Raw genomic sequence first — 16,912 nt, 5'->3', positions numbered from 1 at the left:
AGTGGCACTCCCATTCTGTTTCCACCAATTTTCACATCTGGTGAAAAGAATATAAGCAAGGATTTAATCGTGTCACTTATTTCTTTGGTGGTAGCTTTTTAAATTGGTAAAGTTATTTTCAGCAATTCAGAGAGCTTCAGTTTACTGATTGTTGATGTGCTGTGCTCCATGAGATTGTCTGAATATTGGAATAAAGTAGCTAATCTCTGTCATAAGGAGGGTATATTTGGGGCATCAAATTGCATTCCTCGACAGGGAACTAAGATTCTATGAGAACAAACTGGAAGATAAAGTAGCTGTGATGGAAGTCCTATTTACGTGTAAAAAATCAACCCACGTGGTAGCCGCAGCAACTGGCAGAGAAGTTGGGTTTTATCACTTTAGTGATGAGTAGCGGTTGGATTTCATTTTACTGCTGCATGAATGTGATTTTAAAGTCTCCAGCGGACAGCGTTCATTGATTCTCAGCATTTAGGGCCAATGGGAGATGCTGTGGCTCATGGGAGTGCTTAATGAGATCTCCTGGCACTTGAAGGAATAGGTTAGGCATGATGTTTTCAGATTCTGTTAATGGAAGGGACAGGGAGACAGGTTCTGGGGGTGTGGTGGGTTGTAATTGAAAATTCCATCGACTGAAGTTGGGCATGTAAATGGTGTAGCAAGGGGCTCTTTGTTAGAATCATGTGACTCTGTGAGCTGTCAGTACTGATCAAAATAATTGGGATGGCATTTAGGTAAAGCAGAGGACTGGCAGTTAAGACATTTGGGTTCTGGGCCTGCTCTGCCACAGACTTCCGATGTCATGTAAAGCAAGCTACAGAGATCTCTTTGGGCCAGAGGTACCTGCGGTACTAGTGGCTGCATCTTCAGCGAGGTTGTATCAGCGTATATCAGCAGCGAACTTGGTTCCCCGCGCATCCGTTTCCCACTTTGTAACTTCCCTCTCCCCGCCATCCCAGGGTGGATTGAAGATTAAATCATTCATATTTGTGAAGTACTTTGAGACCTTGGGACACAAGGCTCCTACAGGAGTGAAATTTATTATGTTTCTTCCTCTCCCACCTGTACCCTGTCATCCCATCTCCCCAAGCATTCACCCTCCCCTTAGCAGCACTTCTTCCTTCTCATTTCTCCTCTTTATCCTTCCAGCTCTCTCTCTTCCTCCCTTTCTTCTAGTCTCTTATTCCTTCCCCTTGTCCTTTCTTCACTTTGCCCCAATTTGCCTTTGTATTATTATTATTACCCCCCCTCTTCCCCCAGCCTTAATTCTTGCCTAGGGTTAAGCCAGACCACACCAGTTGTGGAGAGAAGGGGTGCCCCCCAACCTCTCCTGGCACAGGGACCAGGATCAATCCAGCTCTTTATATTGTGGGATTTTTCAAAAGCACCTTAGGTGCCTATTGATTTAACTGGAAACTAGGCAGCAAGGTGCTTTTGAAAATACCAGTAGACCCCTATCTGCATCCCTGTGTGTCTCAATAGTTTTAAAAATCTGGCCCTAAGTCCTCTCTACAGCACCCAGCAGAGCTGTTCTCATACCGCACCTTTTGGAAAGGCAGAGCAGGGACTACTCCAGCTTGCATTCCACTAGAGCCCCTGGAGCCTCGGTACCTGCTTCAGGCACATTGCCCACGTGGGAAAGACCATGCCTATGGGCTTTACAGCCCCAATCTCGGCCTGGGTCTCCCTGTGTTGACATCTGTTCTCATCACTAAAAAGATTTTTCTTAAACTTTCCTGGCAGTTCCCTGCTTATGAATGTTTTACATTTAAAGTATAAAATTTAGATTCATGATCATTACTTTTCATTTGTATTACTCTAGGACCTAGAGGCTCCAACTGAGAGACCAGACCCAATTGTGCTAGGCACTGTATATTCACACACAGTAAGAGACAGTCCCGGCCTAAAAGAGACTACCATTTAAACAGAGACAGACAAAAAGGAAAAGAAAGGAAGCATCATTATCCCCATTTTACTGATGGTTATCCAGGCCAGTAAATTAATGTATACATATTCAAAATGTACATATCACTACATGGTTTTGGGAAGGTCAGAGTAAGTTCTGATATCTCATAATTGATAGATTTGTTTGTAGGTTGTAGATGTGGTTCTGTTCTATCTGCAGAAGAATGGAAAAGAGTGGGACTGAAAACTTCCTAGGTTAAAAGAAAAGGAGTACTTGTGGCACCTTAGAGACTAACCAATTTATTTGAGCGTAAGCTTTCGTGAGCTACAGCTCACTTCATCGGATGCATAAAGTGGAAAGTACAGTGAGGAGATTTTATACATACACACAGACCATGAAAAAATATACATTGTAAGGAAGGAGAGTGATCACTTAAGATGAGCTATTACCAGCAGGAGAGTGGGGTGGGGGGAGAGAAAACCTTTTGAAGTGATAATCAAGGTGGGCCATTTCCAGCACATTTCCAGGAGTTAACAAGAACCTCTGAGGAACAGTGGCGGGGGCGGGGGGGAAGAGGAATAAACAAGGGGAAATAGTTTCACTTAGTATAATGACTCAACCACTCCCAGTCTCTATTCAAGCCTAAGTTAATTGTATCCAATTTGCAAATGAATTCCAGTTCAGCAGTCTCTCGTTGGAGTCTGTTTTCGAAGTTTTTTTGTTGAAGGATAGTCACTTTGAGATCAGAAATCGAGTGTCCAGAGAGACTGAAGTGTTCTCCGACTGGTTTATGAATGTTATAATTCTTGACATCTGATTTGTGTCCATTTAGTCTTTTACGTAGAGATTGTCCAGTTTGGCCAATGTACATGGCAGAGGGGCATTGCTGGCACATGATAGCATATATCACATTGGTAGATGTGCAGGTGAACGAGCCTCTGATAGTGTGGCTGATGTGATTAGGCCCTATGATAGTGTCCCCTGAATAGATATGTGGGCACAGTTGGCAACGGGCTTTGTTGCAAGGATAGGTTCCTGGGTTAGTGGTTCTGTTGTGTGGTGTGTGGCTGCTGGTGAGTATTTGCTTCAGGTTGGGGGCCTGTCTGTAGGCAAGGACTGGCCTGTCTCCCAAGATTTGTGAGAGTGATGGGTTGTCCTTCAGGATAGGTTGTAGATCCTTGATAATGCATTGGAGAGGTTTTATTTGGGGCCTGAAGGTGACGGCTAGTGGCATTCTGTTATTTTCTTTGTTGGGCCTGTCCTGTAGTAGGTTAAAGCACTCTGTATGCAGGCAGAGATAGGAGATTTGGAGTCCGAGCCTGCAAAGGGCTGAATATACTTTATTCCCATTCATGCTGATGGAAGTTCAGGGCTGTTAATATGCCACACTGAAAATTTGAACAAATTTATATAGCTCTCTATGAAAACTTTTGTCTACAGTAAACAGAAATGACATATGTTATAATAACTAGGCTTTCAGTTGGGTTGTTTAGGGTTTTTTAAATACTTATGACCACTTCATTATTCCATCCTTACTTTTATGTGGCATGGAACTTGGATTGTATACTAGAAATACAGCTCTGTCATTTAAATTCTGTAAACTTGAGCCACGTTATATTTCCATTTGGGAGGTGGAGGGAGGTGCCTAGGCTATAAGAGTAGGGAGAGGAGAACTGAAGAGAAGTGAGAGTGATCCAAATTAATATTTTGCATAACTTATTCTGGAAAACATTAGACAAATCTTTACTCAGAGTGCTAATTTACTCTATTCTCACTTTGTGTCCAGTAACTCAAGAGCAACGTCTCACTTTTTACACACACACAGCAAACAAACCCTCAGGTGGGAAAGTAACAGCCACCAACAGACACATGCACTTGCCTATTTATATATCTGCACTTGCCAATGCATGTTTAATAGAGCCGTGTCAAATATTTGCATAAAATTCTAAATCACTCTGAACTTCCCTGGATTCGCTTTTTGTTCCAAATCGAAAGCCAAATCACATTAACTGAAAAACTTACCAAGGAGTCTTTTGAGACCTCATGGGTCAGTTGTTTGTTTTGCTTTCAAATGCATGATTTCAGCGGGTTTTGTTTAAAAAGGGGACCAAGTCATCAGATTCTACTGAATAGAGCTTTGAGATTTTGAGTAGGATCAAACCTAAACCTTGAACTTGTCCACAGTGAAAGAAAAAAAAAAGAAAAAAATTCTATGTCAACACCAGTGATGAAAACTCAGCTTTTGCGTCATATTCTGTGAACTTTCACACTGGCGGGCTGCACAAAAATAAGTTCCTATTCTTGTTTAAACTTAAACAGTGTTAGATGAACGTAAATGTTCCTAGGCCTTAGAGCTTAACAGGCACATATTTAAAAGGTTTAGATGCACAGTACCCTAACCACTAGGCTATGGGATATTCTGATGTGAGAGGGGCTCCTGCCTCCCTCAGTCTCTCCTGTTGAAGCTGCTCCACTGTGTATAAATAATTAAAGCATCAGTTGGCCCGAGAGAGAAAGCAAGCCTGTGAATGACTCTATAGCTTGGTGATTAAAGCACTCACCAAGGCTGTGGGAGACCCAGTCCCCTAGTGCCAGTGATTCTTTAATTATTTATCTAAAGTGAAACAGCTTCAAGTAGAGACAATGTGGGGCTCAATAAACTATCCCATAGTCCAGTGGTTAGGGCACTCACCTGAGAGGTTTCAAATCCCTTCTCTCCTTAATGTGGAGGGAGAATTTGAACTGTGGGACTCCCCCATCCCCATCGAGTACCCTAACCACTGGGCTCAAAGTTGAGGGAAATTCTTCTTGCCTCCCCTTTAGCTCATATGCGGGGCCCAATCTGCTAAGTGGCCTCTGAGCTCACTTTCTGGATCAGGCCCTGCAGGCAAGTTAGGCAGAGGAACTTATGTATTTTTTCAGATCATGCATTGCACTGGGATTTGCAGGCAAGTTAGGCAGAGGAATTTATGTATTTTTTCAGATCATGCATTGCACTGGGATTTAGGCATCCAGATGCCTAAAGAGAGGCTGCAGTGCACATGCGTGGAGGCAGAAACATAGGCACCAAGGGAGCTGTTACTGGAAAAACTATAGGTGAAAAACTATAGTCTCTACGTAAAAGAATAAATGGACACAAATCAGATGTCAAGAATTATAACATTCAAAAACCAGTCGGAGAACACTCGAATCTCTTTGGTCACTCGATTACAGACCTGAAAGTGGCAATTCTTCAACAAAAAAAACTTCAAAAACAGACTCCAACGAGAGACTGCTGAATTGGAATTAATTTGCAAACTGGATACAATTAACTTAGGCTTGAATAAAGACTAGGAGTGGATGGGTCATTACACAAAGTAAAACTATTTCCCCATGTTTATTCCCCCACTCCCCCGCTGTTCCTCAGACGTTCTTGGCAACTGCTGGAAATGGCCCACCTTGATTATCACTACAAAAGGTCCCCCCTCTCCCCCCCCCCGCTCCGCTCTCCTGTTGGTAATAGCTTACCTTAGCTGCAAAAAGAAAAGGAGGACTTGTGGCACCTTAGAGACTAACAAATGTATTTGAGCATAAGCTTTCGTGAGCTACAGCTCACTTCATCGGATGCATTCAGTGGAAAATACAGTGGGGAGATTTATATACACAGAGAACATGAAACAATGGGTGTTACCATACACAGTGTAACGAGAGTGATCAGGTAAGGTGAGCATCACTCTCATTACAGTGTGTATAGTCCATTATTTTTAGTGTTTAGCAAAATTATGAATTTAAGCTCCCAGGCTCATCTTTTGAAGGTGGTGTGCAGGTTTCCTTTGAGGATGAAGACCGAGAGGTCAAATTATAGAGTGATTGCTTTGTGCACACTCTCATTCTTGGATCTTGTTTAAAAGAAACCAGATACAATTTGATCAGCACAGCATTCCGAAATTTCAGAGAGACATCTTATTTGAACACTACATTTTTATCAGTTACAGTCAAACCTTGTTTATCAAAATGAGATGGGGGAAGTGAAAATAATATGTATAATCAGGGTTTTGGATAAGATGAAGACTTTTCTATGTATCTAAGACACAATTCAGAATAAGAATCAGTTTGACTCTGAATTTTTGGATAACTAGAATCAGGTTAAATAAGGTTCTCCTGTACTCTTTGGGTCAGTGTTTTGACTCCTGCACCTGGCAGCCAACGTAATGCTGAAGAGTGCTGTCCTTATGTGGCACTGGCAGGGTATGAGCCTATTGTCAGACTACAAACCCATTTCTGTCCTCTTTTCCATGTGGAGATAGACAACATGCCAAATTGTCATGTCTGTTTTTGCAATGCAGACACCACTCCATTAATCATTGAAATGAGGTTGGTTAATTCCACGTAGGTCACTAAACAACCATAAGATAGTAATAGCTTTCAGTCATTATTAACCTGCTCCAGATTTTAACTGGTTACCAAGAAATCAGTAACTTAGCCTCTCGTGGTGAGTAGAGAGACAAGGTGGGTGAGGTAATATCTGTTACTGGACCAACTTCTGTTATTGGGACTGACGTGGTTACAACAACACGGCATATCTCATGGCAACGGACACAAAACCTCAGTTTAAAGCCATGGCTTGATAAAAGATCATGCTTATACAGTCACAGATTTACAAACAGCAATACCACACTCCTTACATTTGTTTAAAGCAGGAATAACTCCACTGAAGACATGAAGCTACACTTGGGTAAAATCACTGTAAAGCGAGATCATAATCATGCCCAAGGTCACATCAGTGTTCCCACTGGCCAGCTAAGGAAAATATGTTGACGCTGTCAAAAGATGAATTATTACTTGTGGTCAATAGGAGAATCCATTCCTTCCGAAAAATCCATTATTACTTATATGGCATCCAAAGTGTGCATAAGAAGTTATGCTCAACAAGACTAATAAGACCTGTCTCTTCCCCACTGCAAAGCTGTGCACCTATGGAAGAGTGTGTATTTTTTCATTTAAGCAAACAAATGGTAAAGACATGATTAAATTTAAAAAGGGAAATAACAGCTTCAGTAAATCTGTCCAGTTTGCAAGTACCCAGTAGTACTCTGTGTGCTATCAAGTGTAGCAAAATTATTACTGACTCTGGCTAATTGTTCTGCTCCTTTGCAACTTTCATTCGTTTCCCCATTCATTGGTAGTAACAAGGGGGAAAAGCTCATGCGTTTGTGAGAAACAATGTAGATATGCACCAGTTTACTCTTCAGGGAAAATATAATCAGGGGTTATACTGCTCATTCATCCTTTGTTTCCATATATTAGGTAGTTCATATTCATAGAAAATCTAGCAGGTCCTGTCCCTGCGATTGAATGGAATTCCAATTCAGCAGAAGGACTATTGACAAATGTTAAATGATGTCCTGGTGAATTCTTCCTTGAGATGGACAAATGGACATAATATAGGCTTTTTAAACAATACGTTTTAAATAAGTGTCCAATAAATAGCAAAAAAAAAAAAAAAAAGATTATTGATCCTAGAATTAACACACTCCCTTCTTTGACTACCATTCTAGAGGAGTGGAAACCAGCCATCAGCAACTGAAATTAACACGAGCTCCAATTCTCTCATGCTGATGGATAGCTCTACAGCTGGGCAAAATGTCCCAGTTGCAGATGGTGCAAGTCTCGCAAACCTTAAATGGCATGGCTTGATACATCACAACCCTTGCCTGAAGTGTTAGGTTGGTAGGAACTTGGAAGCTCCAAGATGTACTTGGAATAAACCCTTGTAAATTTGTCAATAAGCTACACACACACACCCCGCCCCCATTAAGTTGCAGAACCTTGTCTCATCTTCAAAGGCACCTTCTCCTCTGTCTTTGTTGGATTTTCAAGGAGTACTAAGTAACCTCTTTTCCATCTTGCATCTTCAGTTCTTGCCTTGGTGAGGCTCTGAGGACACCCAACCATCATCCAGGAATGTTTTGCATTTTAACATGGACACAGAGAAAGGGAAAACTGCACTCCCTGCTGGCCCTATTTTTAGAACCAACTTGCCCTCTGTACTGCCATATATCTGCAGGTTTTTCACAAAATAAAAATTTTTGAAAATTCAAAACAAAATGCAAAATTTGTGAGTGTTTTAAATTTTGTTTAAAGTTTCAGGCTTTTAAATTCTGTGTAAAGTTTTTCACACAGCTCTCTCTTGTACACAGCACTGTTTAAACTCCCAGAGGTCTGCCCCAGCATGAGCTGCGGTCAGTGTAAAACCTAGGCACAAATCTACAAAAGACAGATCTTTTTGTTTGCTTATTCTTAAAGTCCTACTCAAGAATCTCGAGGGGACTTCCCCAGCACAACAAGAACACTCCCTTTCAACTGCCAACTGAAAGTGTTGATTCAAAAAAACAAACAGCTAAAATATGAATGGTAGTTTATTTACATTTCAATATAAAAAACAGTAAGAAAATATTTTTAAAAATTCTCTTTCCCATTCCTTGGATGGCATGATAATTACAAGAATGGCAAATTGGCTAACACATTATAATCTGTGTGAGTACCGCACAGTTAGAACCAGCCTTTCACTCATATCTTATATCATAATGCTTACACTAAAAAGTACACTCTCTTAATATTAAAGTTATTAAGTCAAGCACTCAAAAGTTAGGAATTTTTAGGTTGCCTGTGCAATTCTAATTCATCTTATTTGTATGTATGCATTGAGTACAGTCTTTAATTACATAATCACATACTATTTTTTTCCTCCAGTACTTGTACAATGCACAGGATGGTCCATATTCTAGAGCTGAATTAAGGTTATGCAATGAATGAAGCTGTTTTGTAGGACCTCTGCACTGTTTGTTGCAGACTATCCTACAGTGTTTATGCATGCCAAAGGAATATCTGTTTCTCAACAACAGCTTCCTGCCAGCCTTCTTTCAGATGTGTGGAAAAACTTGTTCTGTAATAAACAGGAAAAAGACCACTATTCTAAAGGCTGTGAAGACCAAGGACCATATTTATCTCTGGTTTAAGCAAGTACAAGTCCTGTAGAAATAAATGGAAGTTATTTCCACTTATGCCATGGCTGAATTTGTTCCCCGTGCTTCTCAATGGTGGACTTTCAAACAAAGCTGGTCACAGGTATTTTGGGATCCAGCTTCAAAAGGGTCCAGTAAATATGAAACATTTTGAAAGAAGCTTCTCTGTTGCCCTTATAAACATCAGTAGGAGCATAGAAAAGCCTTTATAAACATTCTTAAAGGACTTTTTAAAAAAAAGTTTATATTTCAACGTTCTTCTGTCCGAAATGTGTTTTATGTATGTCAAAAAGATACTGGCAGTGTTTCTTACAACATGGGGAGGTATGGGCCAAATTGACTTATGTGGGCCGAACTTTCATTTATGTTAGTTATGAACTTGATGCACTGAGCATGTGATATCACAGATTTGTAGTCTACAGATTCTAAAATCTGCTTCTTCACTGATCTAGAGTTCAAAGAAGACAACTTCCAATATAAGGATTTGAAACAGGCTATGTTGATTGTTTTGTGACTTCTGTTTACAGGAAAAGATGGCATTACACATACAGAACATCTATTGACTATGAACCTTGATAAAATAATTATTTTTTCTATAGACGCCCTTATATAACCAGTTGCTATGCATTTTTCTCTTACTCTGCTAAGCATAGAGGTTTTCTGTTAGGTATTTTTACCTCGTCTCTCATCCGTCTCAGCGTGTTTGTAGTACACCAGGCCACTTCATCCTGTCAGTGTGGGGGATGCCGTTGTTTCAGACATGCAGGCAACAGCTCAATTTCCATATTACTAAAAGGAAATATAACCTGTTGCACATTTGTAAGAGGTTGCAGCAATTACATCAGCATGCAGACATGCTGGCACAGCGAGGCCACCCCAAACCATTAAGAAACCAGTTCTTTGGCAGAAGAATGGAAACCTAATACATTCAATAAAATATCTTCTATTGAATTAAATATTAAGGCTAATGAACTTTTATTATGTGCTGAAAAAAATGTCAAATTTTTAGGAACTGACCTAGAGACATTTCTATCTGACTCAGCATATTTCACCTGTAAATCTTCTCATTATAAAAAATTGTGGCCTCAATTCTTTTCTTTATTGGGATACAGCAAAGGAGGCTGAAGGCTGCTGAATGGCTCTCAATTAGGAACATGTGCTCTCTTAAGTATGAAAGTTCTTTGATTGGATTTTAATTATGAAGCATGCTCGATAGAAAATCTGGCTAACTCTACAGATGTGCACGTCAACAGAAACTCCCTGCTGATACATGGGCAGTTCAAGGAATACACACTTTTTATAGATACGTCAAGGCAGAATTAAGGCTCCCCAATTCTCAGGGCTAGGCCAGCCCCACAATGGTTGCAACTAGACAGCTCTGAATTCTGCCACTGGATTCTTAATGGGCCCTACAAGTCCCTAAAACTCTTTCCCCACCTCAACATCCTCCCTATACCTGTTAAGAGGTATCCGGACTTCCAGGAGGGTGATAAAGCCAGTGGTATGTTATGTCCAGATCTATACTTTATTGTGACATATAAATTCTTGTAAAAAGACACTTTATAAAAAAAAGGAAACTGCAAGGGTGTGTTTGCTGGAGTTTTTTAAACTTGTGTCAGGAAGCTAGGTTGGAGCCATTTCTAAGCAGAAGATCTACAGTGAAACACAATGAGACCGAGTAGCTTTAGGGATAATACTGTTATCCTCATTCTAATGAAGCTCCCTCCTGAGTGTTAGAAGAAAGTGACTTTCTCTGAATCTTTACCATAGTCACATGACAGCCCTCTCTTCCCCCCAATTCTTCCCATGGATGTTCCCAGGGAAGGGAGTGACACCCGAACTGCAAGTTTGTAATAGCTTGGCTTTTCCTGGAATTAGTGGTTCAAAGCTCACCCTTTTGTTCCAATCCAGGCTTAGTGTGGGTTGGTGGAGGGGAGAAGATGAGTTTGTGATGAGCTCTTACAAGCCAAGCTCCTCTCTGTTTTGGGTTTAAGTATCCCATGTGTATAAGGAGAGTTTTGCCTGAAGTCCTTGGCCAGAATTTCCCCGCCTTTATGTTTGTGTAGTATGCTGTGATCCAATTGGCTGCACTTCATTAGTGCCATATGTACATAGTTAGTAAAGTATGGTGGGATCCTTTGGAATAAGAGACACTATGTACATGCAAAACACAAAGATCTGGACACAGTGTACATGTGTAACACATAACTAATTCATTTTAAATTTAGCAGAACCATACGCAGAATTCTTATAAATTCCAGTGTGGTCCCATCTTCAACTAGGCCTGCAGACACAAAGCTATGTTTTTGTTTTGTTTCTGTTTTTAAAGAACAGCCATAGTGCTCTGTTTGTGCTGCTGATAGCTGGAACTGTTTGACTTGTGGGCTGATGTTGTTTTCTGTTCTGAGATGTGCATGTCATTCAGAGCCAGAAAATGGGCTTTGTCTCTAGATCTGTGAGCAGAAAATAAAATATGTGTCAAATATTCCAGGTAGAATAATACACAGTACTGATGCTGCAGCTAGCTAAACAAGAAAATTAGATATTTTTGGATATTTTAAAGAGTTGAAATAAGACCACATTCTCTGCTCAGCACTGCAGTGGCAGTGTTTTAGTATATGTAGTCGTGTTTGTCAGATGCTTTCATATCTATGTAGCATGGACACCAAGAGTTAGTTCAGCCCCCACAGAATCAGGTTCAATTCCCATTATTACAGTTGTGTGGAAAGAATGTTGTCTAGTGGTTAAATCAGCAACCTAAGAGTCAGGGTTCCTAGAGACCATTCGTAGCTCCTATCTCTACCTTGCTTTTTGACCTTAGTCCCGTCACTTACCTGCCCCGTGCCTCAATTTCCCCCATCTCCAAAATGGGGTGATGATCCTGCCCTCTCATGGTCTTAATCCATGTTGTAAAATGTTTTGAGAGTCTCATGTTAAAAGGAAAAAGTAAGTGAAGAGTATTAATTTTATATTAGCAGATATTTACCTGTCCATAACATGATCAAAACATATCAATTGGACTCTTGTTAGTCTACTCGACAAGGAACAGCCTGAAGGGAAAGAAATGCAGGCCATTTTTTATTTGAACAGATGAGAAAGCAGTATTTACCAGTGCAGTGTGTCTTTGATAAATCTCTTTATTTGGAATGGCTGTAACTTTTCAGTAGTTACCTTAATTCTAGAATCGCAGTTGATTCCCACTCGCCAGACTGCTTTGGTAGGCAGTTCATTTTAATGCCTCACAATAGTGACAGTACAGAGCAGGGCCTGGGCAAAATGAAGCGGAAGTGATTTACTGAGCAAGCAATCCCATCACCCTCCTGCACATCATTTCTATGTGAAACATAAATCAGTTGGCTGATCACACCTCACAGAAGGAACAACATGATTAAATGGTGGGGGCACAAAAAGCCACTTTGTTTCTCTGAGTTTGACATGCACTTTGGGGCATTCACTAAACATTACACTGTCCGGTAACTTCAGCTTGTCAACTGGGTAGAGTGTAGGCACAAAGCACAGCCCAATATATCAGTTAAATGTATGTATTATGCTAAAGGTAACGTTGCTCTCATCTGCCTAATATAAAAGATCACTATGGTTGAGTAAGGAAAACTCTGGGTAGAATACTAACCACAAGTCACTCACAGTTAGAAACATGGAGGTAGAACTAAGTGTCCTGCCCTGGGATTGCTATTACCCATCTAGCCTTCCAGTGTAATTGGGAATACGCACACATGTAGTACCAAAGGGAAATATGACAGAACAATATTAATAAAAAAGAAATATATAAAGATCTATGTGATCTCATCCATGCCAAACGAAGAATTGATCAGTACGCCCTAGGGGCCAGATTTTGCTCTGTTACTTGGATATAAATCTAGAGTAACTCCTTCAGTTTCCAGATTTACACCAGTGTTAGCTCAATCAGAATTTGGTCTGTTATTTTAGACAGACAATATTCTGATCTGAGCTTAAATTCATGATTCAGAAACCTGTTTGATTTGCAAATGTTATTAAAACATGATTCTTTTAAAAGAGCAATGGACATAATGTTGCTTGCAATTATTTCACTTTATAATAGAGGATATTACTCTCTGATTTTTCTTCCCCGTTTTATTTTCATGTCAGCAAATGCTTCAGTGCTGACAGTAGACTGCTTGGTACTGCACATCCAGGACATGTTCCATCTGATCCCACTAATCTCTGCTTTCCCACCCAACTCCTAAATGAAACAAGAACCTAGCTATCCCAGTCAGCCTGTAGAATTCACTGCTGCAGGAAATCATCAGTTCAAATAACTGAGACTGTGCTGTCTCCTCAGGACTGAGAAAAGGAAAGCAAAACAGGAGTTAGAATACTTACTAGCTGGAAGAAGAGGAGATACAGCAAGGAGCACCCAGTTTCAATATAGCTGCTTTAAGGTTGCGGTTGTCCGTCTCTGCCAAAGTTAAAGGGTGGCCCCAGAAAGATATGAGAAAAGCATGTTGGGAAAAAGGTTCTACAAGAAAGCAACCCTAAACAAAAGAGAGGCCATAAGGTCCAGGTAGATGCTAAGGATAGAGATGTTTTTGTTTTGTTCTGTGTTTATACAGCACCGACCACAATGGGGTCCTGGTCCATGAGTGGGGGTCCTAATAGCTATTGCAATACAAATGATGATATCACCATCATATCACTTGCCTTTTGAAGCTTGACTTTTAGAAGAACAGGATAACTTGTACATTAATTACACTTGTAGTTATATATACTAATAGAATACCCAAACCTCATGCTTCAAGATATAAGGTGAGCAGTGCAGGAGTCAGGAAGCAACATTTCCCTCCATGTGCAGCACAGATGAAGAGCCCAGGACTTGATGCTCCACAGGAAGTTAAAAACCACTGTAATGTCTGGTACAATGTTCTTGTGCAATGCTGTATATGGCGGTGAGGGTGGGGATGGTGTTTTGCTGGCCTGCAATGATCAGTTTACACAAACCTGTTAATGTTATAGGTCTAGAAGTCAAGAGACTTTATAAAAATGATATAAAGACCTAGATTAATAGATTTACAGATTTTAAGGCCAGAAGGGACCATTAAAATTGTGTAGCCTGACCTTCTGTGTAACACAGGTCATAGAAACTCAACTAGTATTTTCTGCCTCAAGCCCATAACTTCTGTTTGAGCTCAGGCATATCTCTGGCAAGATCCAGTCTTGATTTAAAGTCTGCAAGTGATGGAGAATCCACCACAACTCTAGGTGAACTGTCCCAATGGCTGATTACCCACACTTTTAAAAGTGTGCACCTTATTTCCTCTTTTTTTGCATGTGTGATTAATATGTACTGCCTATATGCATACATTTCCACAGTCAAATCCATCACATCACCCCTCTTCCTGTCATGTGGGTGTCCATGACAGGGGACCATGAGGTGAGTGGGAGAGATGGGCCAAGCGGTGAATGCAGGGAAGTGATGGGTCACAGGGATGAGGGACAATGGAGGAGGTGATGGGGGCAGTGACACAGCGGTGATGGGGGCACAATGATCTGAGACTGTGATGGAGGAGGTGAAGGGAGGCTCTGGTGGGTCACAGTAGTGGGGGCAGTGCCCCCAAGCAGTGAAGGGGCATAGAGATGCAGAGAACTGATGGAATAGGTGATGTGGAGCAGTGATGGGGGCAATATCACAAACCAGTGATTGGGAAAGTGGTTCAGGGCACTGGTAATGGGGCACAGGTATGGAGGAGGCAATGTGCCAATGTCAGGCAACGTGATGTGAGGTAGGGAGCGGGGATGTGATGCTGGGAAGGGATGAGTCACAGTGATGAGGGAGGTGATGCAGTTAAACTGAGCAGCGATGGGGCATGGTGCTGTGGGACAATGATGGACCTCAGGGATGTGGGGAGGTGATGCAAGGCAGTGCTGGCACACAGCAATGTGAGGTAGCATTGGCTGAAGTGATGCAGGGCACTGACGGGGCACAGTGATGCAAGGCAGCATTGGCTGAAGTGATGTGGGGTAGTGGTGGGGTACAGGGATCCAGTGTGGTGAATTCTGCATGCCTGAGCGTTCAGAGGGTGAAAGGCCTGAAGTTTTTCAGGCTGTTTGTGTTACTTAAAGTTCCTCAAAGTATGACTTCAGAAATGCTAGTGAAGCCACTCAGTTAACCAGTATGCATGAGCGCTCTTATAACTTAGCAAGCAGGGTAAGAAAGAAGCCTTTGAGCCTCTCTCCACATTCGGTTTTCAAGCCGGAGTGTAATGCATCCAGAATGGCCTTTCATCCTTCTGGTTACTGAGCCAACAGCTAGGGGTTGCAAAGTGGAGACCTGCTCAGCTACTAGATGATGGTACAGCTGGTGTTGCTGAAGCGAAGCCGTTTCAATAGTGCCACCTGTGTGCCAGTTGTAATCTAAAATGAGCTCTTCCATCAATGACGCTAATTAACACCATAATGTACATCCTGATATATCTCACTGAAAGAACACAACATATCTGGCTGTCCAAACAGGTTTAAGGAAATGAGGGTGATTTGTGTGTCTCATGAAATGAATTCGTCTAGTGCTATCTTGTCAGTTCCTCTATTAGTAATGAGTTAAGAGCAAACAATGTGCCAGGTGGTGTCTGAGACACAAAATGAAGCCAGCCAGGGCCTCTACCAAAAGAGTTTACATGCTTAAGCTCCTCTCTTGAAGCAGGTTCCCCACTGAAGTCAGTGGAGTTCTAGCTGGGTACAGGATTGCAGGACTGGGGCATAGAAAACAGATGACGGAACATACTGAGAAACCCAGAGGAGGGAGTTAATAACAATAAAAAATGCAAGCTGCTCTTAAACTCACTGCTTGTGGGCTGTGAAGTTTCCCAGCCAGCAAGATCAAAATTCTGCAGGTTGCACATTCAAGAGTTAAAGGAGACATTCCCATCCACTCTTGACACCTGAAGTAACACTTCCCTAGGACTGAAAGAAGGGAGCTGACATGACTGTACCAGACGGTCACCAGTGGTATCATTTCAGTCCAATAAAACAAGCAGATCACCCACATTCTGCACTCACTCTGGAAATTCAGAATCACTTCTTGAAGGCAGTGAAGTTACTCGAGCTATACACCTGAATCAATATTTGGCCCCAAAGTGCTAATAATTAAGATCATCACTAGCTTTTTACTATAATGATTTGAAGTGATTAAGTTTAGATATTAAGTATATACTGAATGTTCTTTATTTTCTCTTTCTATTCTGAAGTATATTTGGTGCTGTTCGAACTGGTGCTTATATGCTGTACATTCTGATGACCAAAGGCCTGAAGCAGTCAGTGTGTGACCAGAGTTTTTACAATGGACCTGTCAGCAAATTCTGGGCGTACGCATTTGTGCTAAGCAAAGCACCCGAACTAGGTGAGTACCTGCTCTCGTTTTTGTTTAATGTGCACATTTTGGGCAAAAGAGTTTATGCAGAAAACAGGCAGACCATTCGGTGCTGCTGAAACTTTTCAGTGCACTTTTCAGGCTTGTAAATAAAAAAGCCAAACCCCCATATTCCTCAGTCACTAGGCTTTAAGCTCAGTTGCGCTAAGATTAGAGCCATGAAAAGTTGAACAAGATGATTCCCAAACCCCTCAGGTCAATTCACCTTAATTTTCAGCAGTTTTGATTCAGTTTATGCAAGCTTGGGTTTTTACGTAGTTAACTCATGCTCCTGGGCTAACCCATGGCATTTAGCACAGCTCTGAGTTGGGGACATTAAAGAACCACATGAAGCCCATGCATTGTGCCCCTCCCATAGCTCCCCAGTACTCCTGAGATGATACAACCTGCTCATTCCCTGTGCTCCCAGCTAACTCCGTGGGCCAGTGTGGAGGGCAAGTAGGCTCATGGCCCTGTACCTCACAGCCCCCTCTCTGGGGCACAGTGTACTACTAGGGGCCATGGATGGAGCAGTCTCTGTGCTCCCCCAGGCACAGGGGCCTTATTTGTCCTTGACTTTTTTGGAGGGTATGAAAGGAGGGAGAGAAACCTTTTGTGCCT

At 41.5% G+C, this 16,912-nt stretch overlaps 1 protein-coding gene across 3 annotated transcripts in view; it reads left to right on the top strand.

The window, feature by feature from the left end:
• The window catches only part of ELOVL6 (ELOVL fatty acid elongase 6), a 181,718-nt gene that overhangs the window by 153,864 nt on the left and 10,942 nt on the right, over positions 1-16,912 (top strand). For all 3 annotated transcript variants that reach the window (XM_074950746.1, XM_074950748.1, XM_074950747.1), the window contains exon 3: positions 16,131-16,282. In XM_074950746.1, the coding sequence (XP_074806847.1) occupies positions 16,131-16,282 (152 nt within the window). The remainder of the gene's footprint in view (positions 1-16,130; positions 16,283-16,912) is intronic.

Source organism: Natator depressus, chromosome 4 (genome assembly GCF_965152275.1).
Source record: "Natator depressus isolate rNatDep1 chromosome 4, rNatDep2.hap1, whole genome shotgun sequence".
Classification (NCBI taxonomy): domain Eukaryota; kingdom Metazoa; phylum Chordata; order Testudines; family Cheloniidae; genus Natator; species Natator depressus.
This window is presented reverse-complemented; position numbering and strand designations above follow the sequence as displayed.